Raw genomic sequence first — 12,632 nt, forward strand, 5'->3', positions numbered from 1 at the left:
ATTCAAGGAGAGCCGCAGGACGTGTGAAACTGCTTGCTAACAGAAAGGCTTATGGCCCGCTTCTTAGCCAATGAAAACCCTCCCGAGTCCCCCAATAATTTTTTTTATCATGTACGAGGGGAGAAGAAGAAATGAGGGAGGAGAAAGAAGAGAGGAAGAAAGAGGAAGAAGAAGAGAGAAAAGTAGATTAGCTCCCGTTTTTATTGATGACATGACATGCGAGAGCTAGGCAGGTTGTTTTTTTTTTTTTCAAATTTCATTTGTTAGATGTGAGGCAAAATTAGGAGGCACACTGTTGTGCGAGAATGCCATCTCGTAATAATCCTGTTTGTTCCTGGATTAGTTATACTCCGGACTAGCTAAAGGATCCTTTACAGAAATCCTGCCTTGATTCAATAAAGCTCTTGCGATTTGCCCTAAAAAAAACCCTGACTGCCGTTCAAAAAAAAAAAACCCTGACTAGGACAATCCATTATCGATAGCAGTATTGTAGTTGCAATTAATGCCGACACTTCCATGCATGCATTTGAGGAACATGTCAACTCCTATTGATCAATCTGTTGTAATTGGATGACTTTTCAATATTTGAGATCTTTATTTTTCATATGCTATGATCAAAAATATAGAAAAGCTTGAACGCCTCTCTCGTAGTCAGAATAGAGAAAAACTCCAATTGATTTAAGATTACTAACAATCCCATTAAAATAAGCAAACATGGTATCTAAAGATTCACCAGATCTTTGCATAAATATTTTATATTCTTAGTTGTATGTACTTTGACGTCTGACTTTAATCTGATTAGTACTTTCATGAAAGACACTAGGAGTAGACAAGATCTCTCGGGCCGTACGGATGTGCTGCATCCTGTCAAATTCATTCCGACTCAGACATGTGAACAAATATTTTTAGCTTTATTGTTGGCCTCATATTATTCGATTTGAATCTGAGTCGTGCGAGTAATAGGGATCTCGCAGTTAGAATTAACTACTTATCATACTGCACTTCATTGGCTTAGAAGATAAGCTTTAATGCACACCTTCCAATACAAAAAATCTCTTTAATCGAACAACATAATCTTCCCACTTCTCTTCATATCGCCTATAGATCACGAGGCCGGTTAAGGTCAACAAGTGACCAAATCGGCTCTAATACCAATTGTATGATCGAGAACGACGATTAGAGGGGGTGAATAGACGCCTTACAAATTTCTTGCAAAATAGATGATATACTCCTTGTTAACCCAACGTTCCTCAAAAACGCACAAACAGAAGCCTAAACTTTAAAGAGACAAAGTGAGAATGAAAAATCCAAGACAACATGATCTATTGATGGAATATGAACAATAGACTCTATTAAAGATCATTTCATATGTCTTTGATTATAAAAGCTTAAAACTTGAATAAAGAAAAAAGAAAAAAAATAGTCACTGAAAGAAGCAACTCTCCAAGTTGATAGTCTAAAGATAAAGAGATTTAAGACCCTCTCAAATATCTAGCAATAAGAAGAATAACTTTTCAATATTGAAAAATCATAGCTCAAAGACAAAAACAAAAATCAACGAGAAAATCACAACCAAAAAAGGAAAACTTGTAAACTTACAAGAAAAGCAATGGAGTGACTAGAAGGAGAAGAATTCAAGCATATGCAAAAATATAAACTTTATTACCAAAGAGATTAGTCCTATTTTAAGTAGATTACAAGGATTTTTTCTTAAAAACTCGCACATATTAAATAGGCTAAGTACTCATCTTCCTCTTTTCTAAAACCCTAGCACTAAGCCTTCAAATGGGTAGCACAGAGGCTCAAGTGGTTGGTTCAGACTCTCTCATAGCCCTACCCCTCTATTTATAGACTTAAAAAACTTGATCTCTAAATTTTCTAACTTGATACCAAAATATCTCTCTCTTATAGTACACTCTTACCTACTATCGAAGGCATTTTAGTCTATTTCTTGCTCCATCTATCAAACGACCGCAATACCTTCACAATTTAGCTTCGCCTCAACACAAGCTTTGCAATGGTGCCACATACTCCTCCAATCCTCCTACGATTTTAAGGCATAATCGTGAAATCTTCTACACGCTTCTCAAAGCGTGACTTGCCACTTGCTTACACCTTAAGCAAGGGCTCTTATATCAACACGTGTACTCTGTCTTGCAATCCTGACCGTCAGCAAGTCTCTCCCGCTCTTGATCCCTTGGACCGCCTTATCACTTGCACCGATATCTATTTCGCTTGACTTTGTCAACACATTGTCTTCATCCTCTGTTTCATACTTTGCTTGACCTTCACGTGTACAGCTAGGATCACCCTTGACTCTGCACTATCTCCTTAATTGTCCGGTACTAAGCACCCGCTTAGCTCCGATCACCCGCTGGCGACCACCAAGTTACATTCGTCACCTGTACATCATGAGATAAGCAAACACATTTCTCCACCTCAAAATCCAGTAAGTCCATAATTAAAATACTCAAATCAAGCTTAAGCAATCCAAAACTCGATAAACCAAATCGACAACCTTATCAATCACTCATCACATATAAACCAAGGTGCAGTTTCAACTTGGTTTCTCAACAGCCAACACAAGAACCACCAGAACAAACATATAAAATCCCAGAACATTTACATATCATTAAAAAAAACCCTAAAAGTGTGATCATCCTACCGAAACAAGCACATAAAAACCGGAATATTTATATATCATACAAAAAACCAGAAGTATAGTCATCCCACCGGATCAAACGTATAAAAACCGAAACATTAAAAAACCAAAAAATATAGTCATCCCACTGAAACAAACACATAAAAACTAGAATACTTATACACCATAAAAAACAAGAAAGTGTGTCTGATAAAATGTAATACTACCATATTCCACCAGAATATGACTGCACTGACAGATTCATTTACAAATTTGACCCTTTTCAACACTTTTAATTGGTTTGCTTTAAAATTAGTACGTGAAATATACAAACGGTACAGATAATCGGTGTGCACGATATTTCTCTTCCTCTCCCCTCCGCTCGTCTTCGTTCTTTAATTTGCTCCTGTTCTCATCTGCTTTTCCCTCCTCCGGTCCGCCCTACACCTCGCAAGATCCATGACCATACTTTCTGAAACTCTGATCGATCGATGGAGGACGCATGCAGTTGGTAGCTAGCACAACAGACCATTCGTCGAATGCCAACTGCTGCGTCCAGAAAGCCTGAATTCTTATGCTACATCAGTCAATAATTTTTGGTTCAGCGCTGCAGTGTTTTGGTCCTAGTTAACTTTTCTGACTTTTCAAAATTCTTGTGCATGCATCACTCATCCATGTCCAGAGGTTATGATACTCTCCAAGTTACGAAGGAGCAAGTGCATATCTTACATCACTTCACATTTTCACCACTGGATAATTAGTTCCTTGTAACCTGCAAAATGTAAGACGCTGGCTCCTTGGCTAGAAGAGCGCAGCATGGTCATAGCGGGACAGGGCAGGACCATGGCTGCTTGCCTTTTTATGATCATTCGTACCCCTCCTCGCTCTCCGATTGATCAACCAATCGAAACACCTTTTGATTCTCACTTGTTTCACCTTTCAGTCGTATTATAGGACCACTACTGTTATGCACGTACGGTACATGTTATACATCAAAATATTTTATTCTTCGCTTCAAAGAATTAGACATTCAACCTCTATGGAATCTCCAGGCAACATCATGCAGATTTAGTTTGTTCGCGATCGGGGACACTGGTCCTGATGTTGACTCGACGATTGCAAACTGATTGATTTGGGATACTGATCGATCATACATATTTAGCAAATTGGAACAAACATATGTGACCCATCACCCATCTGTTTGCTGCCCATCAGGGCAACTGTAACTTGCTGATTGATGCACGGTACCTTTCTTGTTGTGTCGTGATTTGAATTCTAAGTATCTATCGAGCTTGCTGATTGATGCACGCGTGGTTTGACTAAGCGTAGGGCCAACAGACCAGGAGTATTCTTTTTTGATTTACTAGTTAGATGTCCGTTTGTTACAACAGAAATCATATTTTACACGAAACAGTTTCATGTTCTATGTATATAAAACAATTATTTTGGATACATACATACGCCGAGTATATGAATTTGCAACAACGGAACATGCAAAACGTTCTAACATTTTTTCAAACTCGCAAGTGAGATTACTTTCTATACAAACAATAGCTTTATGTAGATGAGCATATCATCAACTTCTGTACGTGTGAAGCATGCATATAATACCAAGTATTTTTAAAATCAAGGATCGATCTCACGGACAGCATACAAGCAAATATCAAAAGCATAATATGACAGAATAGCTGAGCACCATAGTCCAAAGGCTATTTTTATTCGTCACCGTATCACAACTGGATATATTAAAGAATGTGTATGCACCTATGAGATGTAATATGAAGTTCTGAACATAAGAAACAGAAAACTTGAAAAAGAAATCAAATAGAAAAATACCCTAAGGTAGTCAGAAGGAACGACGTAAATCAACTTGCTGGGAATTTTTGGAGAAATAGAAAGGGACCTGCTAATCTTGAAATTAAGAAAGGAGTTAAATATTCAAAAGGTTGCTGCTAGACAAATCAAAGAGAACCACTAACCATTTGCACCACGAACAGCATCCTGTTCTAACAATGTCCTGTCAAAAGTCAAACATGTTTAGAGATTTATTGATGTGTTAGAATTCAATTTATCCAGATGTTTTGACCAAGCATTTCAAGCCCAGATGTATAAATCGTCTCTTCCATCGTTCAACCGATTGCAATGCTAAACCTAGCACCACAAAATGGTAGAAAATCATACCTTAATTTGGTCAAGATCTGCTTGGACTTGATTAAAATGTCATCCTAACCTTAATATAAAATCGTGCAATACAATGTTCAAGTCGTCAATTCAAAGAATCTCCCTTTTTTTTAAAGCAATGAAGCAAGGCATGCCATTGTAAAATATTGCATTTAAACAAAATAAGGACGGACATACAACAGGTGGGTCAGCGGAATAGAAAACAGACGGACAACAACCATGGCCCATTTTTACAATTTATTTGAAGACAAATAGGAAAGATTAGAAGAGAAGCTCATAGCGTTCCGAGGGTGAGAAGGTGCTGGATGGGATAAAACGCGATGACTGAGGTGGTGTAGATCACCCTATAGTGAATTGCGATTTGCGTGTCCATTTCAGCACATCCCCAGCAGGTCATTCTCCTACTCCCCCTTTACCTCCCTGCAGCAGTAAAAGCCCAAATAAAATCAACAGAAGAAGCAAGCTCAACCTACAGTATGCAAAAAGTTGTGATGTACTTGACGAATCTGGATCTGATTCTACCAAGGTGATTGGAATTCCTTTTGTGCAAATATGAGCTATACTTTTAAGCAGCTAGTCTAGTGGATCAAATTAATAACCAGCAAGGGAAACGAGAGGGGGAGGACCTGATGACGCAGAGCCATGTGCAAGAGGCACTCCGCAAACATCGTTGTCGACCGGTTTCAATTACAATTCTAATAAATCAAACCATATTCTAACCATATGGTGCACAAGACAAAGCTGCATCAAAATAACCAAACAGTGAAAAGGGTAAATAAGTAATAACTAAGATTTTGGAACCAAGGACACAATATTATAGTATTCACCCTACAGACCTGCACCTGAGTACCACCAAACTGATTGCAACATCCTACACCATATTCACACTGAGATAGCACACTTCCCTGATGTTTTGATGCTTCAGAAGCATCTACCTCAAATATAGGTTTCTTAGTAGGGGTGCCATGATTTTCTTCTGTTGCTAATGAATGCTTTGGAGATTGTGGCTTTTCTGATGCTTCAGTGTCATCCTCCTCGCCATCATGTCCCATGAAAGCCATGGCAGAATTGAAGAATTCTATTATCCGAGTTAGATGTCCTTGATCCTGATGCTGCATTACAAAACAAACATTTATTTCAACATGTCGATAACCATGTAAACAAACACAATGCTAAGCTCCCACATAAAGCTCTTATAACCCATAGGTACAAAAAGGGGCATAATAAGTCATTGCTTTTGGATACACCTAAAACAATTAGTCATATAGAATTCATCAACTCCGATAGTGCAAAAATTGTTATCATTCCAGCACTAGTAAGAGGTACACATACGATTTGATGATATACCTAACCCAATCAATCGTACAAAATTCAGTAAATTTATAGGCATAAATTTATAATATAAGTGGAAATGGAACCAACTATAAGCAAATTGTTGCCAAAACCAAGTGATAAGCAGAATTCAAACTCGCTTCCTGCTACCAAATGCTGGAACCAAATAAGCTATTCTCTTCAACTACGGAAGACACAAATATAAATTGAACATAAGCATTACCATCACTGGCAGCTCCATCACAGTTTCATCTCAACACTTGTACACAACCAAACATGCACCAATTCAACCCGATCGCATTATAGAGAGGAAGAATGGTAGGACGGAGAGTTGCAGCATTAGTGATGCGGTATGGTACCTTCTTCATCGTCGCGCTTCTCCTTGAGGACAAGCGTGCTGTCGATGTTCTTCATGCTCTCACTGATTTTGTTGACGACGCCGATGATGTCCTGCAGTCCACCCAGTAACACCTTCCCTGACCATCATGCCATCCCTGTCCCCGCCTCTTGTTTCGATCGCAACTAGCCCACTGCCTCCACCTCTGCCCTTCTAGATCTCGCGCATAGATTTGATCCGCATTGTCGATCCACCTCATCCACTTAGGCGCACGCGGGAAGGATCTGGCCCCGTGGCCTTGCCCCTGCCAACCAAATCGATTGAACCTGCGAACTGCGAGAGTGGGGGGAGGAGGCGGGAGTGGGAGTGGAGCTGATGTTGCAGTTGAGAGAGGTGCAGGAGTGGAGGAAGCTCTTCATCTCCCGGCACGTGATGGCAAGGTGGGAGATGTAGCTGCAGGATGGAGGTTGGGATCGGGTTGGGTCGAGGAGCACGACGACGAGGGGGCCGAGAGTTCACTAGTGTGTTTGGCAGTTGGCGTGGGGGCATTGCGTCGACGTTGATGATGCAAACCACTGGTGCAGCGGGAGAGGTAGGGCGGCGAGGATGAGTCTAAGGCTATGGTTTTAACAAGTCACTAGTACGGTGCAAAAGCATGACGGAGAGGCCGGAGGACGGCACAGAGGTGAGGCACGAGTAGGGCATGGAGGCCGGGGTGGACAACTGTGATGAACCGCAACCACGGGTTCCGCTGGGATCTTGGTCCTCAGTTGCCACGGGCTTCAGCATGGGCCCCCAACAGTAGAGGCTACGGCTACCTCTCCTCCGACGATGACACGCTAGGCGACGCGGTGGTGAGGCGCGGTGGCACGGTGAATCGACAACGAGAGCAGTGAGGCGGCGCAGCGGAGAGTGTGGCGATCGAGGCGTGGTAGTGTGGCGACCGAGGTGGGGTAACTGTAACCCTAACCACTGCTTGGCCCACCTTTTATCCCACGCACGCCCCTCTTCCTGTCTGAGCCATGGGCCGAAAAGGCCTTAGCCCAGTTTGCTTCTGCCCAGGCAGGACGTGGAGGCAGAACGTAAGAGTGTGCAGAAAACACTATGTATTTTTTTAAGTAGTAGATATTCCCCTTTATAATCCGGCTGGAATGGTTTTGCACTTTCTTTTCTGTGCATACTGCATACCCTCTATAGCCTCACAGGATGAGCGTTGCGTCATTGTAGCATGCAGTGCTGGTATAATCTCCTACGCAGTTGATTTTCGCCTCTCCGATCATGGTTTTCGTGTAATTGTGCTCCACATTAATATAAATATGTGTCTGGTGAGTGTTCTTGGTTATTACTTTCTTTGCTTTTTGCTGTGCATCTTCTGATATATAGTTCTAAACCTAAGAAGAAGATGTATATCCATGCATCTATCCATTCATTTCTGTTCTACTAGCAATTACATGATGACTTTATGCAATATATGATGTATATATATGCTACTAATTCGTGATTGGTTGATGTTTGGGTGATAACTATTGGCAATGCCACTGATTGCCAAGTTACTTGCCAGACCTAGCTATATATGTAGCTCAAAGTCTCTGGGACAAACAAAAGCAACCCTAGATACAAGTAGAAGGAAATCAATTTATAAAAGAGAATAGATAATTAAGTCCATAAACCCCATTAAACAATCTCATTTTCACTTTGTGTCAGAGTGCCTCCAGCAATATAGTTAACCTCTAGTATAAAAATCATCCATGTCATATATAAATATCACAATAGACAAAATTTTCAATGAACTAGCTATATCTTTTTCTCCTAATTTAATACGAGCCCACATGTAATAAGGTATTAAAAGTCTGCATGCACCTTGGAATGCGCTATAAACCGATAAAAATATGATATGGACATCTTTATAGCTATCCGACATGTATTGTTGGAGGTGCCCTCATATCTATTTCCAGCATGAAACCACATAACTCAACCCATTATTTTCACCACGAGAAAATAGTGGAATTAAAAAGCATTACATTCACTAGAGTATATGTAACTATACACCTATAATTCAATTGATTTACATCCACCTAACTAAATCAAACTATACCAACAATTAAGCTACTCATGACACCGAGTGCTCTGAATTTTGACATGTCAAAAGTAGTTTATACTTGCCTCTGAAGTATTCCAAATGAATGCAAAATGAAAGAAGATCACCAAAGGAAGAAATATGGCGACTAGTTTCGGAGTTGTCTCTTTTCAACCAGAATATCTTCGGTTACCTGAAACAAATCGCCATCAAAAGAGTCATTACTATATTAGTGTAGAGAACTCTACACACACAGCGTATGGCTTCTCAAGTTGCATAATCAAAATCGTATCATTGGGCCGGGCGTTTCTTTGGGCTGTCATTGTGGCCGACATGCCACAATAGGCCTAACATGTACATGCTAGCTTTAATTAATTTCCTCCTTTTGCAACGTTAGGTGTTGATAAAATAATGGAGAGCTAAGCATGTGCTACATATTTTATTTTGCACCTATCTTTGATCAAAAGAAAAGGCAGGTACAGTTGTTTCAAAGTATATTGCAACTACCTAAATCCATACTAAAAATTGTAGGTCAAAGTTTCGGATGAAGTGATTCATGCATGATCACTCGATTGCATTGCACCTTAATTTGACTAAGAATTTCAAGCATCGATTTACCACATGAAAGAAAACATGTTCAAGTAGTCTACTGTTCCTCGTCACCTTCGACCAGCCCCCGCTACTACCTAGCCGCCCGCGCCTACGCCAGCGCCCAAGGCGTCCCCTTCGACAACGTACACCGCCGCCGCCGCCATCTTCGACTACGGCGCCACCTCCAGCAGCAGCCCCAACATGCCGACTCTCCAGGCTTACAACGACACCGCCTCCGGAAGGCCGAGCTCCCATCGGCCATCGCACGTCGACGAGAACCTCTTCTTCACCGTTGGCGTCGGCCTCTTCAACTGCGACAGGAGCCAGAACTGCGGTGGCCCCAACAACACGCGGATCAACAACGTCTCCTTAGGGCTCCCGTCCACCGTCTCCATCCTCCAGGTGCGCTACCACGGCGCGCCCGGCGTCTTCACCACCGACTTCCCCGCCAACCCGCCGGTGCAGTTCGACTACACGGCGCAGAACGTCAGCCGAGCGCTCTGGCAGCCCGTGCAAGGTCTACAAGCTCAAGTACGGCTCCGTCGTGCTGCTCGTGCTCCAGGGCACCAACATCTTCGCGGCCGAGAACCACCCCATCCACATCCACGGCTACCACTTCTACATCCACGAAGAGGGCTTCGGCAACTTCAACGCTGCCAACGACACCGCAAAAGTTTAACCTTGACGACCCGTCCATGAGGAACACGGTCGGCGTGCCGGTGAATGGCTGGGCTGTCACCCGGTTCGTCGCCGACAACCCGGGTCGTGGTTGATGCACTGCCATCTGGACATGCACATCACCTGAGGCCTTGCCATGGCGTTCCTGGTTGAGGATGGCGTTGGGGAGCTGCAGTCTCTGGAGGCACCTCCACCAGAACGGCCACTCTGCTGAAAGGCTCAAAGCATTAACATTCCCAGTGTTTAAGTTTTGGCCATTCATTTGCTTACCTGATGCTGATTATTTGGAATATTCATGTACCAATTCACATTTGTTGCCACAGTCCAGCTGTCTACATTTGGTTCATCAGAAAACATTCTCTTCGATGTAATTCAGATATATTGAAACAAAGGGCCACTTGATTAACAATCTCAAATTGACAGAGATTTGGTGGCACACTGAAGCATTTGAAGCGCAGAAGGAAGTCAGATTTCCACTACAGTGCAATGAAGTTGTTACCAGTCTAGCTGTCCACAAAAGATTCATCAAGAAACATTGTCAGTGTTATTCAGATATATTGAGACAAAGAGATATTTTGCTTCTCAAATTACAAATAATTTCACGGCGGCGAGTACTTCAGTAACAATTCCTACATTCTCAAATTATCAGAGAAATTGCGTGATGCACTGAAGCATTACAGAGAGCAGAAGGAAGGAAGATTACCACTACAGTGCAGCACTCGAGGGCTGCTATACTCACATAACATTTGTACAAGAGATCTAACTAGCTAGTGCAACTGCAATACACTGTGAAGAGAACACGAGGACCGCCCCCCCCCCCCCCCCCCAAAAAAAAAAACCTAACACGAGGATAAACATCACCTGACATCGACCTATTCATGCTATCTAGTTGAGTATCTCTATTCAGAACGTAAGTACATGCCGCAGTTATAATCTGCAGTACAAAAGTTATGATCATAAAACTAAGTTCCTCATCTCATACTATTCCACACTATTTAAATTTCAGTATGTTCAGATATAAAAGGGACCAGACATTGACAGACTTATGAAAATAAGTACTATCAAACTAAGTCCTCGTCACAGTACTATCGTGGGCCATATTTCTGCGTTCCTGAATCTTCCACAGTTCAAAATGAGCTCAGAACATGCAATTCTTTACGAGCTACATACCTCTTCCGCAGAAAGGAACGTGCAAGGATATTTGCTGAGATGCGCCAGCTTTATTCTTCTGACGCCTATTGCATCCCCACAATCTGTAATAAGATACACAGTTAGCAGCCGAGTGATGTCAGAAAGGAAAACTAAGGGAAGGGCACGTTGAATGAGAATCAAAGTGGGGAGGTTGAAGCACATATATGATAATGATAATCAAAGTGAGGATTGAAGGCGTTGCGTGGTAATCGCGTCTTGGCTTTGAGCCCAGGACACATGGCAATCAAGTTCAAAATGACCTGACCTGCCCTGCCCTGGGCTTGATGCGATGATAGAGTTTGCAGGCCCTACAAGAATAAAACCGCGCAAGAAAGATCCCTATTATAGACAATTATGCAATGCATTGCTCGAAAATCAATCAGTGGTCCCAAGGATCAAAAAGATTTTCTCTTTTCGAGACAGTTCGTAGGCAAAATGCAGCGAATTAATGAGTGCAGTCGGCATTGAGAGGTAGTAGAAGATTATTTCCAACACTGCTACTAATTAGTAGCAGGTGGAGAAGTAGATGATCCGTGAGATTAAGGACGCACCTAAGTCGGTATGAGCGCAAGGAAAGTAGGATTCTGCGGAGATGGTGACAGTCTGGGTGGTCGTCGAGGGAAGCGCAGAGGCGTTGGAACACGGCGTCGACAGCGCGGGTCTGGCCGACGGCGAAGTTGGCCATGACGCGGAGGATGAGGATACGGACGAGGAGCATGTCGGCCTCCCTGCTGCAATCACCGGCAGTGACGAAGCCAAGCGCGTAGGACGAGGGGGCAGCCCAGCGGCCATCAAGCAGCATCCGGCGGAGGTTGCGCCACGTCGAAGAAGACGCCCGCCTGCCTCTCCAGCCTGTGTGAATCAATTAACCAATTGTACCAGCCAATCAGAGAGGGGAGGGGAGGGGAGGGGATCGATCAATTGCGGCGGCAAAGCAAATTGATCAGATGGACCACAATCATAGCCGGGGAGGAGAGAGTGGGAAAGTGAGTACGCGTGGGCGGTGTCAAAGAGGCGGCGGCGCCTGAGGAAGGAGAGGAGGCGGCGGAGGCGAATCCCCGTCAAGGCGGAAACGCCGCCGCAGAAAGGCACGGTCATCATCACCGGCTCCTCCTCTCACCAGGTCACTAACACAAACCAAACCCAAGCTTGGGTTCAGATGAATCCAAAGTGGGGAAAGCAACTGCGGTTTGCTTTGAGGAGCTCGCTGCGGTTTGCTTTGCGTTGCGCGCAGAGAAGGGGGAGGGGGCAAAGTCACTTTTTTCTCATATCTAATAAAATCTTTTAAAATGAGAATAATGTACTTATTTTTTATCTACTTTTGTTCTCTGTTACTCGTCTCATTTGTCGGCTATACATATAGGAAATAGAAGTAATTAAAAAATTAAAAAAAAAATAGTAAATATAGTATCTCCTAATTATATTTTAGATCATATATCAATTTACGGTATCTCTTGACATATTGTTTTTTCGTGCTCTTATGACATAACATCTTTTTACTTTGAGACTATATTTAATATTACCACGTTCAATATTTATATTTTATTGTAACGTACTAACGCTCCCACCTGGAGGCTACTCTCAACCCCTTTGTGGCTGAAAGT

At 42.6% G+C, this 12,632-nt stretch overlaps 1 protein-coding gene and 1 pseudogene across 1 annotated transcript; one reads left to right on the top strand and one right to left on the bottom strand.

Moving 5' to 3' along the window:
- Positions 1-8,771: 8,771 nt before the first annotated feature.
- Positions 8,772-12,284, bottom strand: LOC133920967 (uncharacterized). Its single transcript, XM_062365634.1, has 5 exons — positions 12,023-12,284; positions 11,580-11,880; positions 11,289-11,336; positions 11,008-11,090; positions 8,772-10,344 (listed from the first exon to the last, which is right to left on the bottom strand). The coding sequence occupies exons 2-5, from the start codon at positions 11,828-11,830 to the stop codon at positions 10,184-10,186; spliced, it is 543 nt and encodes a 180-aa protein (XP_062221618.1). The 5' UTR covers positions 11,831-11,880; positions 12,023-12,284; the 3' UTR covers positions 8,772-10,183.
- LOC133920766 (putative laccase-17) lies at positions 9,361-10,051 on the top strand (annotated as a pseudogene).
- Positions 12,285-12,632: the final 348 nt, after the last annotated feature.

The sequence above is a fragment of the Phragmites australis genome, chromosome 6, assembly GCF_958298935.1.
Source record: "Phragmites australis chromosome 6, lpPhrAust1.1, whole genome shotgun sequence".
Lineage (NCBI taxonomy): Eukaryota > Viridiplantae > Streptophyta > Magnoliopsida > Poales > Poaceae > Phragmites > Phragmites australis.